The sequence below is a fragment of the Lepidochelys kempii genome, chromosome 3, assembly GCF_965140265.1.
Source record: "Lepidochelys kempii isolate rLepKem1 chromosome 3, rLepKem1.hap2, whole genome shotgun sequence".
NCBI classification, from domain to species: Eukaryota; Metazoa; Chordata; order Testudines; family Cheloniidae; genus Lepidochelys; species Lepidochelys kempii.
The window spans coordinates 117,797,720-117,824,525 of record NC_133258.1 but is presented as its reverse complement, the minus strand read 5'-3'; the positions used below and the strand labels follow the sequence as shown (position 1 = coordinate 117,824,525).

The window sequence follows — 26,806 nt, the reverse complement described above, 5'->3', positions numbered from 1 at the left end:
GACCTTCCCAATATTTCTCTTTACCCTCAGCACCTTTTTTCTTCCCCTCTCCCTCGTATCCTCTTCCTTTTGCTTCATTGAAAAACAGTGCTGTAGCCACTATCTTGTTAGTGATTGTGATAGTCCAGAAGCAATAAGGACGGTGAATTATTGACCTTAAAAAGGTTTCTGAAGTGAACAATTAACTGTAGGTATAGTGTCTGTTGAACAGCATAATGGAACCGGTCAATCAATGTCTGTTAGGTTATAGAGGCTTGTTAGTGAATAATCATAGTATTTTTTTATCCTTCCATGTATTAACAATAAACCTGAAAATAGATATAGTTAAATTGCAAGTATATATAATAAACATTCACAACCCACATCATAACAGTTTCATTATAATGGTTGTATTGAGTATCAACAATAATGTAAACAGCATAACATAAACTGATATTAAGTACTTAAAAAGTAGTTGTTGAGCATGACAGATGCTCTTTAAACATCACCATTGTCATCCATTGCTTCTCATGTTTTGGAAATACTAAAATGAATTACTCACATTTGGACAAACTGCCTCCAACATTTCATTTTTAACAAACATATCTATTTTGTCAGGGGCAAATTTTGCCTTTAAGGCATGAATGTGAAGAACTCTTTTGGAAACGATTCTGCTGTGGAAGGCAAGCAGGGAGCGGTAGTGGGGTGGATTTTCAGAGGCTACACAGCTTCTTGCAGGGAGAGGTTGGGAGTAAGAAGGCCTATGTGGACAAGGGTGGGAACGGGGCTAAGGAATCTGTCAATATGTGAATCCTCCCCCCTTCCTCCCAGCAACCCCTGATCTCAAAACTGTATAAGTGAGAAACCCCGCCTGACACACACATGCACTCTCTCTAGGACCTGCTTGTGTATTCTACTCCTTCCCCCACCCTTTGTTTGTCTTGTCTGTTTAGATTGTAAGCTCTGTGGGGCAGGGACCATCTCTGTGCTTCTGTAGTGCCCAGTACAATAAGGCTCCATTCTTGGTTGTCCCTTAGGCACTACTGTGATAAACATGATTAATAACAAATATGATTAAGTCATTCCTGAACTGGGTGCTATACTGCCATTCCACAGCCTACATGAGAGGATTGTACCCCCTTTCCCTATGCAGGTCTCTGGCCACCAGTTGAATTATTCAGACTAGGGGCAGAAGAGAGGATTTCTCCTTAGACAAGTGCAAATGAACTTAATTGATTATTCATGCTTAGTGAAAGAAAATCAGAAAAGTGGTTCTTTCCATTGACTATAATTATGGTACTGGCTAAATGTTATAATATTCAAATAAATATTCCTAAAAGGGACCCTGTAACAGGCTGGTAGTAGTCTCCTGTGAACCCACCCTGTGATTAGGTCTTGATTCTGCTCAGAGATACTGAATCCTGCTGACTCATTTTTGCTGGTGGCTTGTTAACTCCAACTTGGAGTAACCCTTTGAAGATAAGGTTCTAGGCTGACCATTCCTCAGGAGGAACTCCTGGGAACAACCACACCAGGGGAGAAGACTTTGGCTGGAAATATGATAATCATGCATTTCTTTGTAAATAAACCAAATCCTAGGGGTAAGCTTTGACTATACAGGGTGTATGGACTGTGTTTGGAGGAGGCTGAGTAAGGGCTGGCCTACGCTGGAAACGTACATCAGCACAGCTGCATCTCTCAAGGGGTGAGAAAAATTCGCACCCCTGAGACATGTAGCTATGATGACCTAACCTCTGGTGTAGACAATGCTAGGATGACAGAAGAATTCTTCCTTCAACCTGGCCATTGCCTTTCAGGAAGGTATATTATCTTCAGTGATGGGAGAACATCTCCCCTCGCTGTAGTGAGTGTCTACATTGAAGTGTTACAGTGGCACAGCTGTGCTGCTGTACTGTTTTTTAAGCGTAGACATAGCCTGAGTTACTTATTCAAATGTGTCAGTAGGAGTCATGGGATTTTTTTTGCCTCCTCCGTATACCCTGCCCACCCCACCATAAAAGAGGTATAAAAGGAAAATATGGAAGTGGTCACAAAATGGATGATGGAACAGCAGAAAGAGCAGTAACTCATTCTACAATTTATGAAGAAACAGCAACAAAAAACAAGAGCAGCCACAGATCCTGGAACAGCTGCTTCAGAGACTTATTAATCTGTGTGGGCTGCCCAGAGCGTCAGTGAACGCCATTCCTTCCTTTGCAAAGATTGGATTGGAAGATGACCAAGAGGCTTACCTGGTCGGTTTTGAGAGGATAACTGCTGTAGCCCATTGAAAGAAGGAGACCTCGGCTATTACACAGAGGCTGAGGCACTGGAGGCCATTATGGTCATGACTGCAGACTACAATAGGGGGATAGACAGAAGAACCTTCACAGAAAAAAAATGTGCTGAGGAGTCAAAGGGGTAGCCAAAAAACCGCACTCTCCAGAATCCAGAAAGAAGCCACAAGCCCTTCCTATGATCTGTTGGGGGCGGGGTTTGTGGAGAAGGGAGAAGGGATATATATACAAAACTGTATTGGTTCAGGAGTGTGATGAAGCAGAGGCATGTGGTCTTGTGGAGGAGCTCTCTGCATCCCAGATGAGTACCTTAACCACAATACTGTAGCATATTCTCTTTCAGTCTCTCCTGTTGAAGCTGTTCCACAGTGTATAAATAATGCATTGTGCCAGAGAGAGTATGAAAATGACTGTACTGCAGGACTGACAAGGAACGTGGGAAGACCCAGCATACAATCCCCTGGTTCCAAATGGATATTTAATTCCAGGAGAGGATTCACGGCTATGAATTCTGAGCTGACGGAGGCACCTCCCTTGAACCTGGATTTATGTGTTTAATTGCCTTTGAGGGGCAGGTCTTCGGATGAACTCCTCTCCTTGGAATTTTCTTCTGTTGTCTAGTTTAGGTGACTCAGCATGTTGGATTTGGTGGATCCGTGACTCTCCCCATTGCATTGCATAGGGAGCCTGCACACCTAGCTCAGGGGTGTGTGTTCCAGTAGGTGGCAGGGCATCTAAATGCTAGGCATTGCAAGACTGAGTCTAAAGGTTAAACCAAATTAAGACCACTTTCATTCTGAATGAGAGTGTCTACACAGAGGTTTAATGCAGTTTAACTAATCCACTTTAAATTCACACCTTTAGTTAATTCAGATTAAAATATCTTTTGTGTCCCTGTGTAGACAAGCCCTAAGTCTCCTTTATGGATCTAGCCCAGAGTCCCTGTGTGATGTTGGGCAAATCACTTAAAGCAAACTTTACACAAGTGTCCACTAATTACATGATTCTAATTTTCTGGGTGCCTGACTTGAGAAACTGGAGTCTGGTTTGCAGAAGTGCTGAGCATTCAGAGTTGCAACTGAAATCATTGGGAGCTGTAATTTGAACGTATAAATGCTATATAATACTGAGTACACTGCAGGTCAAGCCTTAGGTATCTCAGATTGGGCACTGAAAATTAGTGGATGCTTTTGACTTTAATCTCTTTGTGCCTCAGCTCCTCCTCATCTCACAGGGGTGTTGTGAAAATAAATTTGTTTGTGAAGCAGTCAGATCCTATATTGATGAGCATCATAGAAAAACCAATAAGGAAATTAATTTTGTATTCAGAGCAGAGGCTGAATAGGGCATGGGACCATATATTGCACACTGAGGATAAAACAAAATATTGAATAGCGTCTCACTAAATGAACACTGTCCATTCTGTGCTCTGAATAAAGCAGGGGTCTTGTGTGAAAAAATAGTATCTGATCATGTTATTAAGGTCTGTATCATAATACATACTCACAAAGGGTCTGTATTAAGGTTGTATAGGCAACTTTCATTCTGGCATTTCCTAACTTTTGAGTGCTTGACTTTGCAATCATCAACTTCTTTTAAAATAATTTTGTGCGTTTAAGATATATACATAATGAATACTCCATCCTGTTTGGTATTTTAAGAACTTGCATCATGAAGAATTATGTTAATTTCTGCTGAACCTGTGGTGAAAGCCAACCCAGAATGGTAAATGAGGATAATTTAATGAAACCAGCTCTCATTTTCTGTAAAATAACTTTTGAAAGAGGAATCACTGGACACAGATCAGCTTTGTATTTACACAGGTCATAAGGTATGTCAGTTTGGTGATCTGCTCATAGCAGGAAGTCCTTACTTAGAAAATTCCTAGAGAGAGCTGCAGCTCGGGTAGGTGCTTATTAAGATCTAAAGACAAAAAGTAGTTAGCAGAAAAGCTTGAGGAATGTACAGAGAACTCAGGTTATGTTATGAGGCAAGAGTGAATTGCTGTTAACATAAAAGAGTGGCAATCAAGATGAGATGCTGGGTTTTCAGTGAAAGTCTGTCAGTCTTGTTATTAGTAAGTATCTCTTTAATATTAAAAAAACTTGTTTAAGAGGTTTTTTATGGTTTGCTTACAGTAAATGAACAAGTGAAATGTAAAACCTGTATAAAATATTCAACTTTTATAAATAGCCTTTAAAATAATTTAATGTCTTACTGTATTTTTTTAAGCATTTTACTTCTCAGATTAAGGGAACAGTGGTTTATAATTGTATTGGAAATTGTGCTCTGAATTATTTTCTGATTTTTTTGCGTGCGGGAGTTCCCTCAACCTTCCCAACTCTTTTCACTTCTGAAAGTCTTTAGTTTTCATTGTTATTGCCTTTTGCAAACACATACACTTACTTCCATGCTAAATCAAATGTACTATCTGACATTTACTATGTAATGATATGTCCTCTACTGGGGGACTATATCCTGCATTTGACAAAAGATAGCCTCAGTCTGATAGGTATTTTCCATTTCTAACTTCTGTGATCTTCTAGAACTGTGTTTCCAACTGGTATTGAAATATTTCCCAGGTCCTTTTGAAAGAATACCACAAATGATTTAATATGCAGTAAAATATCCAAGGTGGCATTAATCAGTTGTCTCCCCCAACCCCCACTTTTTATTGTAGCTGGTGTGGCTGGGATTGAATTTATATCTGTTTATTGACACATACCACTGGTATGAAGAAGATGATGCTTACCTTTATACACGGGTTATGCTGGGTGTAAGTATGAGTTAGTCTGCTAAGCATCTTCTCAAAGGAGAATGTTGCAACATACGTATTTTATTATCCGTCTCTACTGCACTACTTTTGCTGATACCGAGTAATTTTTCCATATGAGAGACTTGCTTTTTAATATGTTTCCTTTCTTCTTTAACCTCCCCCCAAATTTGTAATATAATTTTTTATACCATTATGTGTACAGTCAACACTGGCTTGGGCGAGAGCTTCTGCGACATGCCTTAATTTTAACTGCATGTTAATCCTGCTACCAGTCTGTAGAAATCTTATTTCATTCATAAGGGGAACAAGCATTGTAAGTACAGTTTTTGAAATCCATGTATTATTTTCTCTTATTTCTATAGCTCATCAATGTTGTCCAAATAAAAAATTGCAAAGGAATGTAATTGTTAGAAAAATCTGTGCATTTAGTTCTGAGTTATTATTGTTTACACTGTTATTATATGCCCATAATTAAAAGGAGACTAATCATTTGTAGCTTTAGAGGCAACACTATTTAGGGCTAGGTTCTGCATAATCCTGGTGATGCGAAGTGTTGTGCATATAAGCTCAAAGTAAAATGTGATGGTGTAGACAAGGAGTATAGGGGAATTCAACTTGCATTAATGGAGAACATTGCTGTATATCCATCATGTTACTCCTGTCTAGTGGCAAGATGAAGGTGAAAGTGAGGAACACATAGGTGGATCCTCATGTTTCTAATGAAAGTTGAGATTCTCACATACTGACATGATTCCAGGAGGCAAGGCTTTAAGAAAAAAACCAAACATTTATAGACTTGCAATAAAATCACAGGAGTTGGCAATACTGTAAAAATGTGCCATCTCTTTGTGCACTACATAAGAACTTACACAATCAAGACCTTATTCAGTAATTGGTTTCCACTGAATTTCTGCCATTAAACCCTCAAGTGTACTGAATCCCTGTGAGAAATACTTGAATAAATCATGTCAATATGTAGCATGCAATTGCTTGATTTTTAAAAAAATTAAAAATAGCTGTTGAACTCACGATCCCCCTTTCCCTATGTGTGAGTTAGAAATAGTAAACTGAGTGAACTATGTAACTTGTAAAATGAGTTTTGCTTTTTTGCCAAGTGTTGTAGAGGAGCACTGAGGAGACAACTTGACAAAAACCTCACATTTCATAAGATAGTTGCCTATGGAATAGCTGTAAATGCAAGTAAGTTTTCTATTTTACCTGGTTTGTCTTTCAATTGTCGCTTAATAATGATATAGTGATTCTACCTAATATTATAACCTCTGTATGCCACCCACCTGCCTCAACAGGTGGGGGGAACTTGATGGGGTCAGACACCCACTACGGGACACTGGGTAGCTCCTCCTGCTAGCAGTTTCTGGCACCCATTGGCCAGCTGAGGAGAAGAGAGTATTGATTGCCTAGCATTCCCCAGCTCCCAGGATTTAACCTGGCACAGGGGTCATATGGAGCATCCTTCAGAACTGGTTTCCAGTGCAGTTAAGAGAATAAAATGAATTGGTCCTAGAGGTAAAAGACCTGGGATTTTGGTGATGGGCCTTGGGCTCATGGAATCCTCTTGAGGGCAGGAAGAGTGGTAGAACTCAGAGAGAGCCGAGGCCTGCGGGGGGTAGGCTGAGGACAGCCTATCCTGAGTTATGGGTTATATGGTAAGGAGCTCTGTAGCCCCTGCACTAGAGCCAGTTAAATGCCTAGTATAGGGGAGTAAAAGTGATTAGAGAGTAGCGGTCCTCTGCTGTGTTAAAGTCTAATAAAACTTGCAGCTTAATTCCATGCATGTGTTTGTCCTCATTTTGCTGCTGTGTCTGTATAAAAAACACTGATACACTCACTGTTCTAGTATGACCATTTAGTGAGTCAAACTTTAAATATGACAGGAGTCTTTCCTGCTGGTCAATAGTCTGCACAAAATTCTAGTTTTTGCTGTGGTAGAGTTAATAACATTTCAGCTGCAATAGTGCCTAAAGGTTACCCTTCTATTAGCTCCATCAAGCTTTAGAAACTTACTGCCTAGTGTAAAGACCTGATTTCAGTACCATTTACCAAATCCTTGAGAGAAAGTGTAACCCACACACCTCCTGGGTGTGATGTTCTGTCCCCTCTAGTGGCACTGAAACCACTGAGAGAGAGAGAGAGCTTAATGAGTCCACTCTATAGCCTTACCTTACAGGTGTAAGGCATTTAGCTCATGCAGTAGAGGCTCATGCACTAAGCTCCCGGGGCCCCAGGTTCAATCCTGGCAACCGGGGCCTGTCAGTGGTACAAAAGGATATTTGGAGAGGTGGCATAGTATTTTCATTATATTGCGTGAGTACTCTGCTCAGGTTTCTAGAAACACCTACCTCAGACTGGACATGCTCAGAAACTTAACAAAGTCTGTTTTTCTGTAGTCACTCTGTAGCAGGGTAGCTACCTTGCTCCTAAAATAGAAGGGGTTAAAAGCAGCCCTGTAGAGGACTGTGGCTGGGGATGGCTGATTGGGGAAGCAGCCATAGCTGGGCTACGCCCCAATCAGGGCCCAGCTGGCCTGTATAAAAAGGCTGTGAGCCAGTGGACTAAGGAGTCTCTCTCTAGGCTGGGAGAGAACAGGGCCTGCCTGACAGGGTACTGAGGGTGGTGCAGTGCTGGGGATGGAGTAGGCTGAGTGGGGGTGCTCTAGGCTGGTAACTCCCCAGGCTGTAGGGCTTAGTCCAAGGTCCAGAGAAGTACTGAGAGGCAGAGGAAGGCAACAGGTCCAAACCCCCTTGCCTATGATGAGAGGCCTTTACACTGCAGTCTGCCCAAGGGAGTGGGGGCTTGGTGATGACTGGCAGTAGCCCAGACTGAGGCAAGGTGGGAATAGTGGGTTGGGGGTTCCCCAGGAAGGGGAGACCCAAAGGCAGAGTGTGGGGGTACTGCCAGGGGGCAGAATCCCAGAGAAAGGGGTACTGGGGTCTGTGAGGGACATGGGGGCCAGAGCTGTGGTGGATCACTGGCCTGCAAAGGGTGCTCCATAGTTCTTTAGATATAAACTCAATTGATATTTATACTTAAGATAATGAATAGAATCTTCAGGGTGTGGGAGATGACAGCCAGAGAAGACCATTGGTTTTAGGTTAGACTGATGGACTGACCCGAGTTAAGATGTTCTGTGTGTATGTTAACTATGCATCAAATAAAGACTGTTGTTAAGTTACTAGCAATGAATTATCATTAAAACTAGTGGATTACCTGAATATAAAACCGCACACACATTGAAGTCAATGACAAAATTCCTATTCACTTCAATGGGGTCAGGGTTTCACATGGGTTGTTTTTTGTTTTTGTTTTTTTTAAATATTTATTTTTTAAATCTTGGGGGGGAGGGGCTTAAAGCAAGAGAAACGAAGGGGTTAATTAGGGTTGCTACAGCCACAGCAAATTTTACTGTCAGAATTCTGCTCTCACAATGTCATAATTGAGCTTGACTCTAATATTCTGCTCTCCCTATATGAGGGCTCTGCTTTCCCATGCATGTATCTGACATTAACCTTTCCATGGAGAGAGAGCAGAATATGGAATCAGGATCCTCCATTAAGATCCAAGAGCTGAATTTTACCTTTTGGATGTAATGTTAAAGTAGTTAGACAGGAAGGGGGAGGAGGTGGAATATGTATCTTCCAGTATATTAGGATGATTTGCTTATCTGTCATGTCCATTCACTTATCAGAGTTCATTTTCAGCATAGAACACATTGCTAGAGAATGCAACACTTTTTTTTTCTTTTAATTAACATATCAACGCAGGACTGTAAATCAGCCAACTTCTAGTTGGTGTATAATTTCTGTCATACTCCAAAATGGGAGTAAAACTGCACAGTCAAATAAGCCTGTTTTATTTTTATTTTTTATATTAGTGTAAAAATGTTTGCTAGTGTGTTAAACTGGACATTTTTGGAAATGCAAGCTTCTCAGAAAAGTGATTACTTTATAACTTCAGTAATTCCAGAGATTTACACAGCAGCTGATGTCAAGTGCCAGAACGCCAGTACTTAATCCTGACTGTCTATAGGGAGAAATTGATGATGAAATTGAAAAAAAGAACCTCAAAACAAAAGGACATTTGACTAGTGAAACATTACAATTTATGAACTCAAGTTTCCTTTTAAAAACAAGTGAGAAAAACATTTTGTTTGGGGAAATACTGAGTTGATGATGATATCCTTTGTGTTAAGAAGGGCCAGAAACTCAGTTGTTTAAAATACAAAATTAAATGCTACAGAAAACTCCCGATACTAAACGTTTAGTCTACCTCTGTACATTGTGTGGAAAATCACATTTATCTGCTTGCACTATAAGCTGCTACCCATAAGTATATTCAGTTCCTTGTTATAATATTTAGCAATGTTAAGATGATGTACAGAGAAAAATGTGAAATATTTCAGGCACTATTGTCAATTTTTTTGTATGCTAAAAAGCATTATAGGTAGTACCTGCATAAACAATCAAGTGCCACACAACTGTTAGAAATTTTCTAGTTGTTCTTGTGACGTTGCACTCCGTATATTTTATGGAAATATGTTTATAAGTGTGAATATGATTGGAATATGCTTCATACAAAAGGTCTCTTGTAAGATATTACAAAGCTTATAATCTGTGTGTTCATCCTATTTTTATGAATGTATCATTCTTGTATCTGAAGCTAGAAATATGAAGTATTACTCTGAAGTCCTATTGTAACTATGCAAAGTATGGGCCATTAATGGTGGCTTGGAATCTTGATGGCTTCCATTAACTAGGACAATTGGTTGTGAATGGCTCTGTTTACTCAGGTTTCAGAGTAGCAGCCCCCTTAGTCTGTATTTGCAAAAAGAAAAGGAGTACTTGTGGCACCTTAGACACTAACATTTATTTGAGCATAAGCTTTCGTGAGCTACAGCTCACTTCATAGGATGCATTCAGTGGAAAATACAGTGGGGAGATTTATATACATAGAGAACATGACACAATGGGTGTCGCTCACAAAAGCTTATGCTCAAATAAATTGGTTAGTCTCTAAGGTGTTACAAGTACTCTTAGTCTGTATTTGCAAAAAGAAAAACACAGCTGCTACTCTGAAAACTGTAATGAGAGTGATCACTTAAGGTGAGCTATTACCAGCAGGAGAGCTGGGGGGAAAAACCTTTGGTAGTGATAATCAAGGTGGGCCATTTCCAGCAGTTGACAAGAACATCTGAGGAACAGTAGCGGGTGGAAGGGGGGGGATAAACATGGGGAAATAGTTTTACTTTGTGTAATGACCCATCCACTCCCAGTCTATATTCAGACCTAAGTAAATTGTATCCAGTTTACAAATTAATTCCAATTCAGCAGTCTCTCCTTGGAATCTGTTTTTGAAGTTTTTTTTGTTGAAGAATTGCAACTTTTAGGTCTGTAATCAAGTGACCAAAGAGATTGAAGTGTTCTCCGACTGGTTTTTGAATGTTATAATTCTTGATGTCTGATTTGTGTCCATTTATTCTTTTACGTAGAGACTGTCCAGTTTGACCAAAGTACATGGCAGAGGGGCATTGCTGGCACATGATGGCATATATCACATTGACGGATTTGCAGGTGAACGAGCCTCTGATAGCGTGGCTGATGTGATTAGGCCCTATGATGGTGTCCCCTGAATAGATATGTGGACACAGTTGGTAATGGGCTTTGTTGCAAGGATAGGTTCCTGGGTTAGTGGTTCTCTTGTGTGGTGTGTGGTTGCTGGTGAGTATTTGCTTCAGGTTAGGGGGCTGTCTGTAAACAAGGACTGGCCTGTCTCCCAAGATCTGTGAGAGTGATGGGTTGTCCTTCAGGATAGGTTGCAGATACTTGATGATGCGTTGGGGGGGCTGAAGGTGATGGCTAGTGGCGTTCTGTTTTCTTTGTTGGGCCTGTTCTGTAGTAGGTGACTTCTGGGTACTCTTCTGGCTCTGTCAATCTGTTTCTTCACTTCAGCAAGTGGGTATTGTAGTTGTAAGAATGCTTGATAGAGATCTTGTACGTGTTTGCCTCTGTCTGAGGGGTTGGAGCAAATGCGGCTGTATCGTAGAGCTTGGCTGTAGACAATGGATCGTGTGGTGTGGGCTGGATGAAAGCTGGAGGCATGTAGATAGGAATAGCGGTCAGTAGGTTTCTGGTATCGGGTGGTGTTTGTGACCATCGCTTATTAGCACCGTAGTGTCCAGGAAGTGGATCTCTTCTGTGGACTGGTCCAGGCTGAGGTTGATGGTGGGATGGAAATTGTTGAAATCATGGTGGAATTCCTCAAGGCTTCTTTTCCATGGGTCCAGATGATGAAGATGTCATTAATGTAGCGCAAGTAGAGTAGGGGCATTAGGGGACGAGAGCGGAGGAAGCATTGTTCTAAGTCAGCCATAAAAATGTTGGCATACTGTGGGGCCATGCGGGTACCCATAGCAGTGCCACTGATTTGAAGGTATACATTGTCCCCAAATGTGAAATAGTTATGGTTGAGGACAAAGTCACAAAGTTCAGCCACCAGGTTTGCTGTGACATTATCAGGGATACTGTTCCTGATGGCTTGTAGTCCATCTTTGTGTGGAATGTTGGTGTAGAGGGCTTCTACATCCATAGTGGCCAGGATGGTGTTTTCAGGAAGATCACCGATGGATTGCAGTTTCCTCAGGAAGTCAATGGTGTCTCGAAGATAGCTGGGAGTGCTGGTAGCGTAGGGCCTGAGGAGGGAGTCTACATAGCCAGACAATCCTGCTGTCAGGGTGCCAATACCTGAGATGATGGGGCATCCAGGATTTCCAGGTTTATGGATCTTGGGTAGTAAATAGAATACCCCAGGTCGGGGTTCCAGGGGTGTATCTGTGGATTTGTTCTTGTGCTTTTTCAGGGAGTTTCTTTAAACCCCTCAAACAGAGACAAACACCTAGAAGATTTCCCCATGTTTATTTCCCCCCCCCATCCCCCACTGTTCCTCAGACGTTATTCTCAACTACTGAAAATGGCCCACCTTGATTATCATTACAGAAGGTTTTTCCCCCCCAGCTCTCCTGCTGGTAATATCTCACCTTAAGTGATCACTCTCGTTACAGTGTGTATGGTAACACCCATTGTTTCATGTTCTCTATGTATATAAATCTCCCCACTGTATTTTCAACTGAATGCATCCGATGAAGTGAGCTGTAGCTCACAAAAGCTTATGCTCAAATAAATTTGTTAGTCTCTAAGTCTCTAAGCCACAAGTACTCCCTTTCTTTTTCTGTTTACTCATCAACCTTCCTGGGTACATGTACGCCAGCCCTGAAAGAATGGAGAAAGAGGTCTTACAGTGACATGTGATCATGTCACCTGTTACTGGAATCCATCTTAAACCTGGTGCTTTTCCATTTAGAAGGAGGGATGGGGATCCAGAGAGACAAAAGATTCCCACCTTGTGCCAAAGCTATAAAAGAGGGTGGAACAGAACAAGGGGGCTACAGTCATGAGAAAACCCCTAGTTACCATCTGAGCTGGAACTAACAAGGACTGTACAAGGGGAAAGGATTGGGCCCAAACTAGGAGGGATTCTAGTCTGTGAAAGAAGCTTTATTGGAGCATCTCTGAGGGTGAGATTAACCTGTATTCAGTTTCTTAATGTATTAGGCTTAGACTTGTGTGTTTTTGTTTTATTTAGCTTGGTCACTTACTTTGTTCTGTCTGTTATTACTTGAAACCACTTAAATCCTACTTTTTATACATAATACCACTTTTGTTTGTTAATTAACCCAGAGTAAGTGATTTAATACCTGGGGGGGCAAACAGCTGTGCATATCTCGGTCAGTGTTTATACAAGGCCGACAATTTATGAGTTTACTCTGTATCCGCTTTATACAGAGTAAAACAGATTTATTTGGGGTTTGGATCCCATTGGGAGCAGAGTGTCTGGGTACTGGAGGCAGGAGTACTTGCTGAGCTGTTTTCAGTTAAGTCTGCAGCTTTGCGGGGTTCAGTCCCTGAGTCTGTGTTGCAGCTGGTTAGCATGTCTGTCTCAACAAGGCAGGGTTCTGGAGTCCCAAGCCATCAGAGAAAATGGGCTCAGAGGTAGTTTCAGCACATCAGGTGACAGTCCCAAGGGGTCTCTGTGACTGAACCCGTCACAGTTCTAACAAGTAAATTTTCTCTTATGGTTTCAAATATGGCAGTAGGAAGCTAAACTAATTTGCAGATGAAATCACTGAGCTTGATATTTGCACAATATGAAGTTGTAAATCACTTTTTGTTTAATAATAAAACCACAAGTATTTGTCTCTACTTTTTAGTTATTTTAACACTTTCACTTAGTAGCAAGCTAAAGATAATTAGAGCAATATTAATATTCTCTCTCTTCTCATACGGTAGACTAGCTTGGTAGAGGTTTTTGTGGCCTTGGGAAAAGTTTGTAGCTATGTTTCCATACCAATCTTTAATTTTTTATCAGATCTCATACAAATTCAACTGTAGGCTTCAATTGGCCCGGTGTAATTAGAGCCTGGTGGAAGTAGGTAAGTTGAAAGAAAGAGAGGAAACAATGTTATCTATAATCAAAGGGCATCACTGAAAATTCAGTAAAGGGAATTCTGCTTAATGTGGCTTTCTGCATACTGTCTATAAGAGCTGCCTAGGAGTTACTCACCCTCTAATAAATCTTCCCTGTAAACCTGTAGAATAAAATCACAGGTTCATGCTCTCTCAACTTGATCCACACAGATCATTCAAGATGTTCTAATTCAAATGGAATATTTCAATCCAAAAAATATCTTGAACCTAAAGATCTTTATAAAAGAGGAGCAAATAATGTTTCAGATGTCTCTCACATTAAGTTTCTTCCTCAAAAGAAAGTAAATTTATATATTTACAAATCTACAGTTTCCCCACTTTAAAAAAAAAAAAATTTGGAACTAGTGTCATAATATTAGTGCTGGCTTTAAAGATAACCTGCAAAAGAAAAAGAGAAAAATCTTTTATTCATTGTGAGATAAAGGTAGTCTGGAAGGGTTTAATATTAAAAACCTACCCCAAAATTTCTAAAGATCTATATAGATGCATTGCTACATAACTACTGGGATTATAATATCTCAAGAGACAGAAACTTGTGCAACTGAGAGAATTTTTAATTGATTTTGTTCAGAAAATGAGGGGAGGCCAAAGATGACGGGTCATGAGTTTTGTAATATATGGTAAAAAAGCAGAATATTTTGGGCTTTTGCCAAAAACTAATATTTCAGCCAAAAACCAAAAAAAAAAAATCAGTTTTCCAACACATTTTTGGGTTTTGGTTATTTGGTTTTCCAACAAAATGTCAAAAATTTTCAGGGAAAGCAGACCCTTGCCATAAAAATGTGTGTCTAGTTGAAAACCCAATTTTCCATTTGGGGGGAAAAAATGATGGAAAACTTTCTACAAGCCCTAATTTTCAACCAGTTGTTAATAATTTAGTTTTTTGTTTGTATGTGTGTCCCCTATTTATTTTCAAATGCATGACTGACTTGTGAGAATCTTTTTCTTAAAAATTCAAAAATAACACTTTCTCCTCCCCTCAATCGTGGCTAAAATAGCTCCATCTCCAGTCCTAATTTAGTCCTCTAGGAAAAATCCGGGAAGACAAGATTCTATATTCCAAGTTTTTCTGAGGACAATATCATGCAAAGCTCTCACCAGCCCTCACCTTTATTATCCAGCAAAACTTTAAATTGGGAATGAAGTTAATAAAACAAATTAAAAAGTACCAAATTAAGAATGTATGGAATTTAATATTAAAATATCAGATCATGTGCTGGGCTCGGTATGCTTATACATTGTTGTATTACACAGATTCATAATTTAATATGTTAAATGGTATGATTTTGATTTTTCTTGTAGTTCAAAAGGAACCAATCTGTGACAACAGAAAGCAGAGTAGGTGATGCTGCTACGAAACTTAGGGTCAGTTTGCTGAAGCATTCAGACTTTTATGCAAGACCACTCACTTAGCGAGGTTAAAAAGGACAAGATTTTGACCCTTTGATTTTTATAATAGTGGGAATACCAAGATGGTTAATTAGTAGCAACTAACTTCAAAATGATTATTATCCTAGGCAGGCATGCAGAAAAAGAGAGATAAGCACATGCCCTCAGATAAGCATGTGCAATTTCTATTTAATTCAATGAGAGGTGTGCATGCTTCACTGACAGCAGAATTGGCTGAATAAGACTAACTAAATTGACCAGACTTACAAGAATGTAATTAAATTACATTTCTTTGTTCTTTTTTAAAATTATTTTTAAGATGTACTGTGGACACTGCTCTCTATGACAGCCCCTCTTCCCTTTCTGTCTCCCCAATAAAAGCATGTAATTTGAACTCGGTGGACTAAATGAAAAATGTAAAAGCTAGCATACAAATTACTACACATGCATACCATTTCTAAGGTTCCAGATTTTACTAATAAAAAGGGCTAAATCCTGCAGCCCTTGCTCAGGAAAAACTCCCACTGATGTCATAGGAAATTTTGCTTGAGTAAGGAATGCAGAATTTCACCCATCGTATATGTTTACTTATGAGCAGTGGGGAAAGTACTGGTAAAAACAAATTATAGATGAAGCATTCTAAGCTCTTTACCCATAATGAATAAATTGAGAGCAATGAAAAATGCTCATATGTTTCAGGAATTTGTACAGTGGCTTTTGAAAGTACTAAGCAAATTCCACACACTGTAGATCTAAGGAAACTCCACAAAATGCACTATAGAGATATAAAATGTTTTAGCTAATGACAAGGTATCTGGTGCCAGACTTTTTAGTTTGCTACAACTATTGTACATTAAAGGAACTACACTGAAATTGAATTAGATGTTTGCATTACTCTTGCTCGCCTGCTATAATTCACTTTTAGATTGAATTATTTTTTCTTTTAGTGGCCCACAAGAAACTATCAGAAGCACAAGTCTAATAAAACTCAGGCCAGTACTTAACATCATAGGAGACCCAGAGAAACCAACATTCTGAATGCATTTGTTTGAATTTTAATATTTTTTTCTGTATAGGATTATATTTCATATGTTAACATCTTGCACAAAATAACTTTCAGGACAGCACAGTCTGGCTCACGCTAGAAGACTTGTGTTGTATCTGTCAGGTACAAGTTGGAGTGATTGTCACCCATCAGAAGGAAGAAAATTCCAGGTCTAAGTAGATTTCTTTGTAAGGCCCCCAAAACATGAGTCTAGTAGGATGTGTTTGCATTGGGAATAGAACTCTGATTATGGTAGAAGAAAAGAATAATGTGCTGCTGCTACCAAATAACATTTTTACAATGATTAGAGCAAAATGTCTTAGATAAACTACAGTGGAAATTTGATCTTCGCTTTCTCACAGAAGAGGTACAACAGTGGGAGCTGCAATGTATGCTTTCCCCACTCTGCCCTAAGTGAACCTGACACTGAAGGACTCACGTATTGGCAGGAAAAGGTTATGACTATTCAATCCTGAGGTTCCCCTTTGAGATTGCCCATTACGTTAGTTGTAGTTTTGTGATGTGGTAGTTTTTGTCCAACAGGAATTAAGACCTCTGACAACCTGTTATCATGGCCACCCATTAGGTTGCACCAATTGTGTCACTATTGACATTAAAATTTGCATAAGTGCCGTTGAGGTGAAAGGCTCCATAAACTTTTTAACAAGAGAAGGTGCCTAATTTTGAGTGAAACCAATCAATTTTATGGTGTATCATTCCTATTTTGAAGAGTTTCAGAGTAACAGCCGTGTTAGTCTGTATTCTCAAAAAGAAAAGGAGTACTTGTGGCACCTTAGAGACTAACCAATTTATTTGAGCATAAGCTTTTGTGAGCTACAGCTCACTTCATCGGATACATACTGTGGAAAGTGTAGAATCTCTTTTTATATACACACAAAGCATGAAAAAATACCTCCTCCCACCCCACTCTCCTGCTGGTAATAGCTTATCTAAAGTGATCACTCTCCTTACAATGTGTATGATAATCAAGTTGGGCCATTTCCAGCACAAATCCAGGTTTTCTCACACACACACACACACCCCACCACACCACACACACAAACCCACTCTCCGGCTGGTAATAGCTTACCTAAAGTGACCACTCTCCTTACAATGTGTATGATAATCAAGGTGGGCCATTTCCAGCACAAATCCAGGGTTTAACAAGAACGTCTGAGCACACCTTTCCATGGCACCAAAAGCTAAAGGGCAGTAGATTTGGGAACACAAGAAATGGCATCATTGGGAAGATTATGTTGAAGCTGCTATTCCATTTTATACATTGAATATAACCAGTTGCCATTACACATTGACAAAAGTCTATTTTTGTTGTTGTTTACTGTGTAAAGATCTTAATCCACACAGACTTTTTAAATGTTTCATGTCATAGTTAATAATATTGATGCTGGCATGGGTAAATGTACAACTTTAACTTCAGTTTGCATAATTATCTCTTTCAAACAGTCATCCACATTGTTGCACATCTGCTCAACATAGAGCGATATCATATAAGTCAATCGAAGGAAGCAGGGGGGTTACGGAATAAACTTTCTGGCATTGGCAAAACACCAAATGAAAGCTACTTGAACCCAATTAGAAACTATGAAGTGGTAAGTTGTCACAAGGTGCTTGCTTTCCTCGTCTGAAAAATTGTCCTCTGCAGGTTCTTTTGTTGATAAAACTTTATTTCAATACCTTTTTAAGCAGAGCTAGGAGATGCTGTCAAAGATTAACCTGAATTTCATCTGAAAACAATAGCTTAAAAAATGCAATATTCAGATTTTCCAGCTCAGAGAAATGTTTGCTATGTTAATTAGTTTAGGAAGGAGATAAGTGGGGTGTGGCTGAGTGTTATGATTAGTTGAAAATTTATTAAACCTGTAAGCTATTGATATATGAAATATGACTGACAACCTCAGACTAGAAAAAGAGAACAATATCTTAAATTTAAAAAACCAATAATAGTACATAATGAAACTTCTTTCACAGCGGGTGATAGGTTCTCACCGTGGTTTTGCAAGATGTCCTGAAGTTGGGGCTAGATTCTCCTTTTTGTAAATTGGTGTTCATCGGGAGTAACTTCATTGACTCTGGTGGACTTACTCTTGATTTTACACCCAGTGTAAACAAGAGTAGATTTTTTTTTCCTCAATGAGTACAGGCTGCAGTTAGTTGATTTTATTTTTATAGCTGTTGCATTAGACCATAGTTCACAGTGGTGGTATTTTTTGCTTGTGTATAATGTCTCATACTTCAACTATAATGAGAATTATAGGTGCTAAGTAGAGAGCCAGTAATGGGAAAATAGGCATCTGGATAGAAGGTGGAAGGGCAAGCATAAATCTGTGTCTTTGCATTGTTTTGCAAGCGTAAAGTTATGATATCATTGTATTAATAATTTTTCAACTTACAAAGTGACTATTTCATCTGCTTAAAAAAAAATCAAATCTCATACACATCAAGCAAACTACTCCACTAGCATCAAAGCCCCGAACATACATGGCCTTGACCTGAAAGTTGGCAAATTGGGTAGGTCTCTCAGACCCACGGGGAAAGCAAATTCTAGAGTTTAGAGCCCTTGCTGGGACACTCTATCCACAGTCACCAGATGCACATGTGATGTGTTCACTACTGATTGAAGAGGAAGAGTTTGTAGGTTTTAGAGAGGGTCCAACACCCTTTGGTGGTTTACTCCCATTTTTCTGAGGTAAGCCTACTCTTCCAAACACATGGAAGTAAATTTCCTAATGTCCTTTCCAAACCTCTCTAATAATAATATACTTGCCTGGCAATTACATGGTAACTAAATGCCAGTCCACAAAGTAGCCTATATTTTAACCTTTTGATGATTAGTTTTACATTTCTTTTATTGCCCACTTGCATCTGTCTCTACATTCTGAATAAGTCTGCCTTTCTGAATAAATTCTAACAAAGGATTTCTTCCACCTTTACAGAAGAAAGTTCTGAAAGCAGTAATTCAAGTATTCTTTTCAGCTTAGTTATGCCTCTGCAGTAGCAGTGTATGAAGCATCTTTGACATTTTTCATTGTTTTATCTCAACATTCAAACTAGCCAATGTAGTGTAAATGGTAAAAATGTCACCTAGATCAATCCCGTTAACAGGCAATAGGATCTGAACATATTCATCACAGGCACCAGTTTGAAAATGTACTCTGTGCAGTCAAGTGTGAACATCTGAGAGTAGTTCAACTCTAAAAATGGCACTATGGAACTTCCATATTAAATAAGTCCACTTTGCAAGTAAAATGTTTGGGTTTTTTTCCTAACTTCTAACCCTACAAAGTCAATTTGGGATCTGGAAGTCAAGCTGTGCGTTCGTGTGCATCATCCACAGTAATCTAGGGTCTGCAGGCCAAGTTAGGCCTTCAATTACAGTGTATAAAAATGGTTACTTATCTTGCAGTATCTGTTGTTCACAACACATCTCAAAGAACATACACATTCCACTGAAGGTGGGTGTGCATGCACGCCAGTGCACTCAAGTCGGATATGCCAGCAGTACCACTAGGTAGCATATGCACCCCTGCCCTCTTCGTGCTTTCAGGCAAGGGCATAAAATGGGCATCTTTGCCACTTCTCTCTCCATTCCTTCACACGGCTGTAATAAATTCCAAAGTAAAGGGAAGGTGGGAGGGTTGTGAAATATATATGCACAACGCATCTCAAAGAACAACAATTACTGCAAGGTAAATAACCTTTTTTTTTTTTAACTTTGAGAGATTGTGCATATATACATTCCACTATATGTGACTCCACAGCAGTTCCTTTGTGGGGAGAGAGACTTCGGATCATCTGAAGCGGGATTGTAACACCAACTTGCCAAAGCTGGCATCATCGAGAGGTCTGAATGATAGCATAATAAATAAAGTATGCAGAGACCACATTACTGCCTTGCATATATGACCTATAGGAACATTACTCAGGACTACTGTGTCACAAGGCGGCCTGGTGTATTGAGCAGGGCCACTCCTATTGGCCCAGTGTGGGGTTGGTCACACGATCATTGGGATTCTCTGTTGGGTCAAACAATTGTGATGGGGGGGACTCTGGGCCCCTGGCAGGGCCAAGTAACTAAGAAGTCCATAGTCCCTGGAGGGGGGGGAAGCAAACGCTCAGTCTCTAGCCTCCTGAGCCTCCTGGCTAGGGCAAACAATAGTAGTTGGGAGCGCTGACTCTGTGGGCAGGGCAGACCAAGCAAACAGTCTGTAGCCTGGGATGGGGCAGAGCAAACACTCAGTCTCTAGCTAGGGCCCTTGGTGGCCACGCCTAGTGGCAGTACAGGGGATGGACAGCAGAGGAACCCAGGCCCACCCTACTCCAGCGGGTTTTGACCCAGGCTCTAGGAAGCCAGAAAATTCCCTGTTAAGCATTGGCTTCTAATACATAAGGCCCATCTCCGGTATCTCCTTGGCTGGCAGCAGCTCAGTGTCCCAGTCAGACTCCATGGTTGACTGGTCGTTCGCTGCTTAGTCTGGGTCCACAGTCCCAACAGCCTGGAGCGTCACTGGTTCCTCTGCAGTAGGGTGACCAGATGTCCTGATTTTATAGGGACAGTCCTGATTTTTGGGTCTTTCTTACATAGGCTCCTATTATCCCCTTCCATCCTGATTTTTCATACTTGCTGTCTGGTCACCCTACTCTGCAGGAGCCTGCAGTACATGTCCTTCCTCCCCTTCTGCCAGCCCCAACTGAGCTGGGCTGCCTCCTTTTATCTGTCTTCTCCACCTGGAGCATGCATAGCAGGCATGAGGGGCGAGGGCCTTTGGGCCCACAGTGATTGGTCTAGCCCCAGTGTGGTGGTGGTACACCCCATCACATTCTGAGGCAATGGAGTGAGCCTTGGCAGAGGGAGCAGTTATTATTAATGGAGGAGAGACTTTAGTAAGATTGTAACAGAGCTTGATATAGTCAGAGACCCAGTGTGAGAGTCACTGAGATGACACTGCACAGCTTGCAAAGAGCTGGGATGCAGTCCTGAAGGATCTAGTGCAGCCCAAGTAAAAAGCCATGGCTTAATGAACACTCCAAGTTATGGAGAGCCTCCTCAACTTAGATACACGGGGTTTGGAGAAAAAACACCATAAGATTAATTGTTTGACATAGGTAGAAAGATGATAGTACCTTGGGTATAAATTTAGGATGTGGCCCAGAAGGGATACCTTGTCCTTTATAAAAGACAGTAAAAGAAGGGTAAGCTAAAAGAGGTTGAAGCTCTGAAACCCTACTGATGGAAATAATTGCCACCAAAAACTCAATCTTCATACACAAAGATAATGAAGTCATATCCACAGATTGGAGGGAGGTCCTATCAGTTTGGAAAGCACTAGATTCAAATACCAAATGGTTATAAGATCAGACACAAGAGAGTAAATCTTGACCAGGCCCTTCAAAAACTGAGAAACAAGTGAAAGTCTTTAAATTATGATCTGAGGACTTCAGTAACCCAACAAGAGGTTAGGGATCTATTATGGGAGTGGATGGGTGGGATTCTGTGGCCTGAAATGTGCAGAAGGTTAGACTAGATGATCATGATGACCCCTACTGACCTTAAAGTCTATGACTTTATGAGGAAAAAAAATGGGAAAATTGTCTATTGGCAGATGTAGTGTAGGAATAGAAGCCAGGTGAACTCTCATAGAAGTATTTGAAAGGCCAGATGATTTGAGATGCAAAAGATAATCCAATATATGTGACTTCTGTGTGATTGGGGAAAGAAATGATGGGAACATGTCCAAATCGAAAATCTCTTACTCTTTGCTGCGTATGTGACTTTAGTGGAGTCTGTTCACTAAGATCACCCAAACCTCTCAGGAGCACATTTTCTCTTGAATATTTAACCAGAGATCATCCATGCCATAAGATGGAGAGATTTGAGGTTCACATGTAGAGACTTGCCCTAGTTTTGCGACAGAAGATCCCTGACCCAGAGGTAGAATTATCGGTGACCTGATGGAAAGCTGATATAGATCCATGAACCAATACTGTCTTAGCCGCACCAGTGCAATGAGGATTGGTGATGCTCTGTCTTGTTTTAGCTTCCTTAGGACCCTCTGAATGAAATGATCAGAAGCGAATGCATATAGAAGATGACTGAATCAGGGAAGAAGAAAAGCATCTATGATGTAACTGGGGTTGCGATCCACCTTTGGGCAAAATCTCATGCATTTGTTGTTGAGGTTTGTTGTGAATAATTCTATTAGTGGGTACCCCCAATGGTGGAAAACCTGAAAGATAACATCCATCCTGATCAACCACTCATGTTAAGTGTATGAAGACCTTACTGAAAGAAGAGTGTTTCTCATTCCTGGAAAATGGAAGGCCTTCAAAGAAACTTTGTGTTGAATACATAGATTCCGCAGGAGGATAGCCTCCTGACACAACTGAGATGACCTTGCCCCTCCCAGCTTGTTCATGTAAAACATAGCAGTCGTATTGTCAGTGAGAACTTGAATCACCCAATTCTCAATATGAGCATAAATATTTTGTCGGCCCAATGTACGGCCCTGAGCTCCAGCATGTTTATATGGAGGAAAATTTCCTGAGGTGAGCTTGAGCCTGAAGTTGACTAAAATGGGCCCCCTAGCCTTTGACAGATGCATCTGTAACCAGAGACATAATCAGTTCTGGGGACAGAAATGGAACTCACTTGCATACGTTCTGCTGATCCATTCACCAATCCAGAGACTGAAGCACTTGCACGGAAACACAAATCTGCATGTCCAGCAGATGCCTGGAAGATCAATATACAAATGAAGCCAAGACTACAGTCAACAGAGGTGAAGTCTGGCATGAAGAGTTAATCACGTAAATGAGGCATGTGGCTGAGACTCGCACTGTCATTGTTGGATTGAACTTGAGGATTTCTGAAAAGAAGGCTATAGATTGGAAGACTTCCTGTGGAAGATAGCCATGTTTGTTATGGTGTTGAGGTCTGCTCCTATAAAAGTTTTATGTGCTGAGTTGGTTGTAGCTGTGATTTGTTCAAACTTATTTTCAGACCTAGATGGAAGAACGCGTGCCTGATGACTAGGACGCTGTTTTGGACATGATCCCTTGATGCTGCTTGATCCAACCAATCATCCATGTAAAGAAATATGTGAATGTCCAGATGATGAATGTGGGCTTCTATCACCACCATGAACTTGGTGAAAATGCTCGGAAGGCCAAAAGGAAGCACTGTGTACAGGCAGTCATTGATGGCTATCAGAAATTGAATGTACTTCCTGTGGGAAGGACGTATCGCCACATGGACATATGCATTTGTAAATTGAGGGCAGCATTCCAGTCTTCAAGGAAGGGATAATATAAGCAAGGGTGACCATCCTGAACTTGATTTTCTTGATGAATTTGTTCAGCTTTCTTAGATCTAGGATGGGGCAGAGGCCACCAGACTTCTTTGGAACTAGAAGGGAGCAGGAATAAATTCTTCCAGGATCCTCTATTGTGCAACCCATAGCTCTCATGAGAAGACTCTGAAAAGGGATGGGGAGAGTGGGTTGGGGAAAGGGAGGGAGATGAACTGGATTACATATCCAGTGGGTTGAGTACCAACTTGTCGAACATGATCTTCTGCCATGTACAATACAATCGTTGTGATCCTGAAAGGAGGAGATATAATTGGTGTGCTGTCCTCAATCAAAGAGTCAAAATGACTGTTTTGAGGTAGAAAATGTCTGGTGAGAAGGGCCCATTGTCATGGAAGATGGCAGGTAACATCAAAAAGGTCTTTAATCTTCTATGTACTGGGGCCTCTGATGGAACAATGGTCTCAGGTAGGGTTGTGATTTAAAAATTTGCTTCATTTTAGTAGCAGAAGTGTAGACTCCCAGTGAGCAAAGTGTTGCACGAGTCTTTCAGTGTGTGGATAGCATCATCCATCCTGGAGGAGAACAGCTTAGAGCCCTGAAAGGGTAAATCTTCAAGTGTAGTCTGCAGCTCTTTTGGAATTCCGGAAGCCTGCAGTCAGAATGAATGCCTGATGGAGACAGCACTGGCAACAGAACTCAAGGCTGTCAGGGGCATCTATTGCTGCCTGAAATTATGTAAGTTAAAGTGAAATAAGAACAAAGCAGATCCATGCTTCTTACAGTCTGTCAGCCATTGAGCACCCCACATTTATCTCTCTCAAAATGATTTTTTTCAATGCTGTACCGGTTATTACCTCTTTTTTTACCTACTCTTAACTCTAATAATTTATTCTCTCTCTCTCTCTCTCTCCTGAGGCACTCTTGTACAACAAAAATAGATGCAAGTACTAGCAGGATTATGTAATTTCTTACTATCAATTGCTGAAACAGACAAATTCCAGTTAATATTTACATTCACGTTCGGAATAAATCTAAATGGATAACAGAACAGATAACCTTTTTTTCATGCAGCTTCTAAGCTTTTTGCCTTGTCTGGTTTGTTGCTTAAATTCATTCTTATACTGAAGCTGCATCTTTGATTTAGTCTCTATACATAATAATTTATTCTTATTTTAGAACCCAACAACACAGATACTAACTACCATAGCTGGAGTAACTGGTGTCATAATCACTGTGGCTTTCATTCTGATCATAACTTCATCCACAGAGATCATCAGAAGATCATTCTATGAGGTGTTCTGGTATACCCATCACCTGTTCATGGTTTTCTTTGTCGGTCTGGTTATCCATGGTATGGGGTGAGTGTGTGTGTGTGTATATATATATATGTGTGTGTGTATATATATATATGTGTATATATATATGATGATGATGATATCAACACTTTAGGATCACACAAGATTCAAACCTATGATAGTCAGTGTGAGTGGGGTATTTGATATGATTTATGCAGCAGCCAAGCAGCTGTTTTGTGGATCACACGGGTGCTTAAAAACAGGACTTTGGCACCTAAGCACCCTACTGGTCTAGAAGCCTCCTTATTTCTGATCCCTTAATCCGTCATGGACAAAGTGTGATACCATTACTCAAACTAATTATTACTATTAATATTATTATTTCATTTTATTTATTTGTATTAACATGGCACCTAGGAGTGCTAGTCATGGACCAGGACCCCATCATGTTAGGTGCTGTACAAACTCTTTATGAAATGACTGTCCTTGCCCCAAAGAGCTTACAAAACAAGAAACAACAGATGGATACAGACAAACTGGTGGGGGAGCCCAAGAAAACAATGAGACAATATTGATTAGCATGACAGGCAATGGGTTAATACATTACTCCACAAGTAGTCCCACTGACTTCACTCCACTCCTATTCAAATACGCGTAGTGTAAACTGCTCTTCAGCATTCTTAAGAATGCCACACTGTGATCCAAAAAAGGACCCCTGAGAAAATAATAAAGTACTGAATCATCAGTTTGTGATCTAGCTCGTAGATAGGGGAAATTTGGGAGGGGGCTGACTCAGGGAGTTCAGTCTTCCTCCTACTCTTCTTGTTGCTCCTGGGCATGAGTGAACTGCAACAAATGTCACAGGTACACTTCCTCGTCTGCAGCCTAGTTACTCAACTGGACACACTTGGGAGTAAGGGGAGGCAAGAGTCAAGGCTCTGTCTACTCCCCACCCGCTCTTGCTTCTTCCTGTTCACCCAAGAGAGGGAGAGATGCAGTGGCTCTATACAGGAGCCCCCTTTGTACAGGAAGTACCTTTTATCCCCTCCAATCCCTTGCGCTAGTGCACAGGATGGCCAAGATCTGACCCCAAATAAATCTGAAAGGGAAAAAGAAGAGCAACAATTTGACCTAGCTCCATTATCCCCTCTTCTTCACCCACAACCAGCACCAGCCGTAGTACATTTTTAAACTCAATAGTTGAGGAAGGTATGTTCAAGGAAATTCACTTCATTGTAAATTCTCTAGTGTAAAGAAGTTAGAATGTAAATATGTTAAAAACATGCATCTCATTAAGGCTCTTCACAATTATTTGGTGCTCTTTAAATACGTTTCTTAAAGCTGCAAAGAAAAGAGTGACTATTTTATTTTTCTGAGCAACGCCAGCTGTTCACATATAGAGGAGGATAAGGTCTCTGGTCCAAGGAGCTTACCTTCTGACTCAATCCACAGACGAGAGAGAGATCCATGTTACACGTACTGACTCTCCAAACTGCAGTGGTGTTGCTACATACTTATAGCATAGCATACACACTGCATTTGGTGGGTTGACAATGAAAAACCTAAAAACCTTGTGGAAGAAGTATGGTTGAAACAACCTGAAAGAACAACATTAAGACAACAAACCAGCTGCCATATTTTCAGATATTTCCATTTCTGCATTCAGTACAGTATTCGTTAACATACTAGTATAGCAAAACAACAAAAGAGACCATATCAGCTGTGTGTATCTTTTTTTTTATGTGTTAAGTCAGCTCGTCCGACGTCAGACGCCGCAGAGTCTGTTGCTGCACAATGTCACTTATTGTAAAGATCACTACTCAGAATGGGAGAAAGCCACTCAATGTCCTTTGCCACTATTTTCTGGCAGTGAACCTGTGGTAAGAATGATGCTCATGTCATCTTTATATTTATGCCCTTTCTTGAGGCAGCAGAATAGCATTGGCTAGAGCCGTGACCTGGACTCAGGATGCTGGAGTTCTATTCCTGAGTCTGCTGCTGGCCTGTAGGGTGACCTCAGACAAGCAAGTGCACTTTTCTGTGCCATGGTCTCCCCCTCTAAAATATGAGGATAATGATCCTTACCTCCTTTGTAAAGCACATTGATATCTACAGATGAAAAATGCTAGGTATCATTAT

At 40.5% G+C, this 26,806-nt stretch overlaps 1 protein-coding gene across 1 annotated transcript in view; it reads left to right on the top strand.

Annotated features, from left to right (window-relative positions):
* The first annotated feature begins 4,308 nt into the window (after positions 1 to 4,308).
* The window catches only part of NOX3 (NADPH oxidase 3), a 60,454-nt gene continuing 37,956 nt past the window's right edge, over positions 4,309 to 26,806 (top strand). Inside the window, exons 1-7 of the mRNA XM_073337730.1 lie at positions 4,309 to 4,353; positions 4,957 to 5,052; positions 5,255 to 5,365; positions 6,168 to 6,252; positions 17,509 to 17,654; positions 24,549 to 24,730; positions 26,418 to 26,547. Of these exons, the coding sequence (XP_073193831.1) occupies positions 4,309 to 4,353; positions 4,957 to 5,052; positions 5,255 to 5,365; positions 6,168 to 6,252; positions 17,509 to 17,654; positions 24,549 to 24,730; positions 26,418 to 26,547 (795 nt within the window). The remainder of the gene's footprint in view (positions 4,354 to 4,956; positions 5,053 to 5,254; positions 5,366 to 6,167; positions 6,253 to 17,508; positions 17,655 to 24,548; positions 24,731 to 26,417; positions 26,548 to 26,806) is intronic.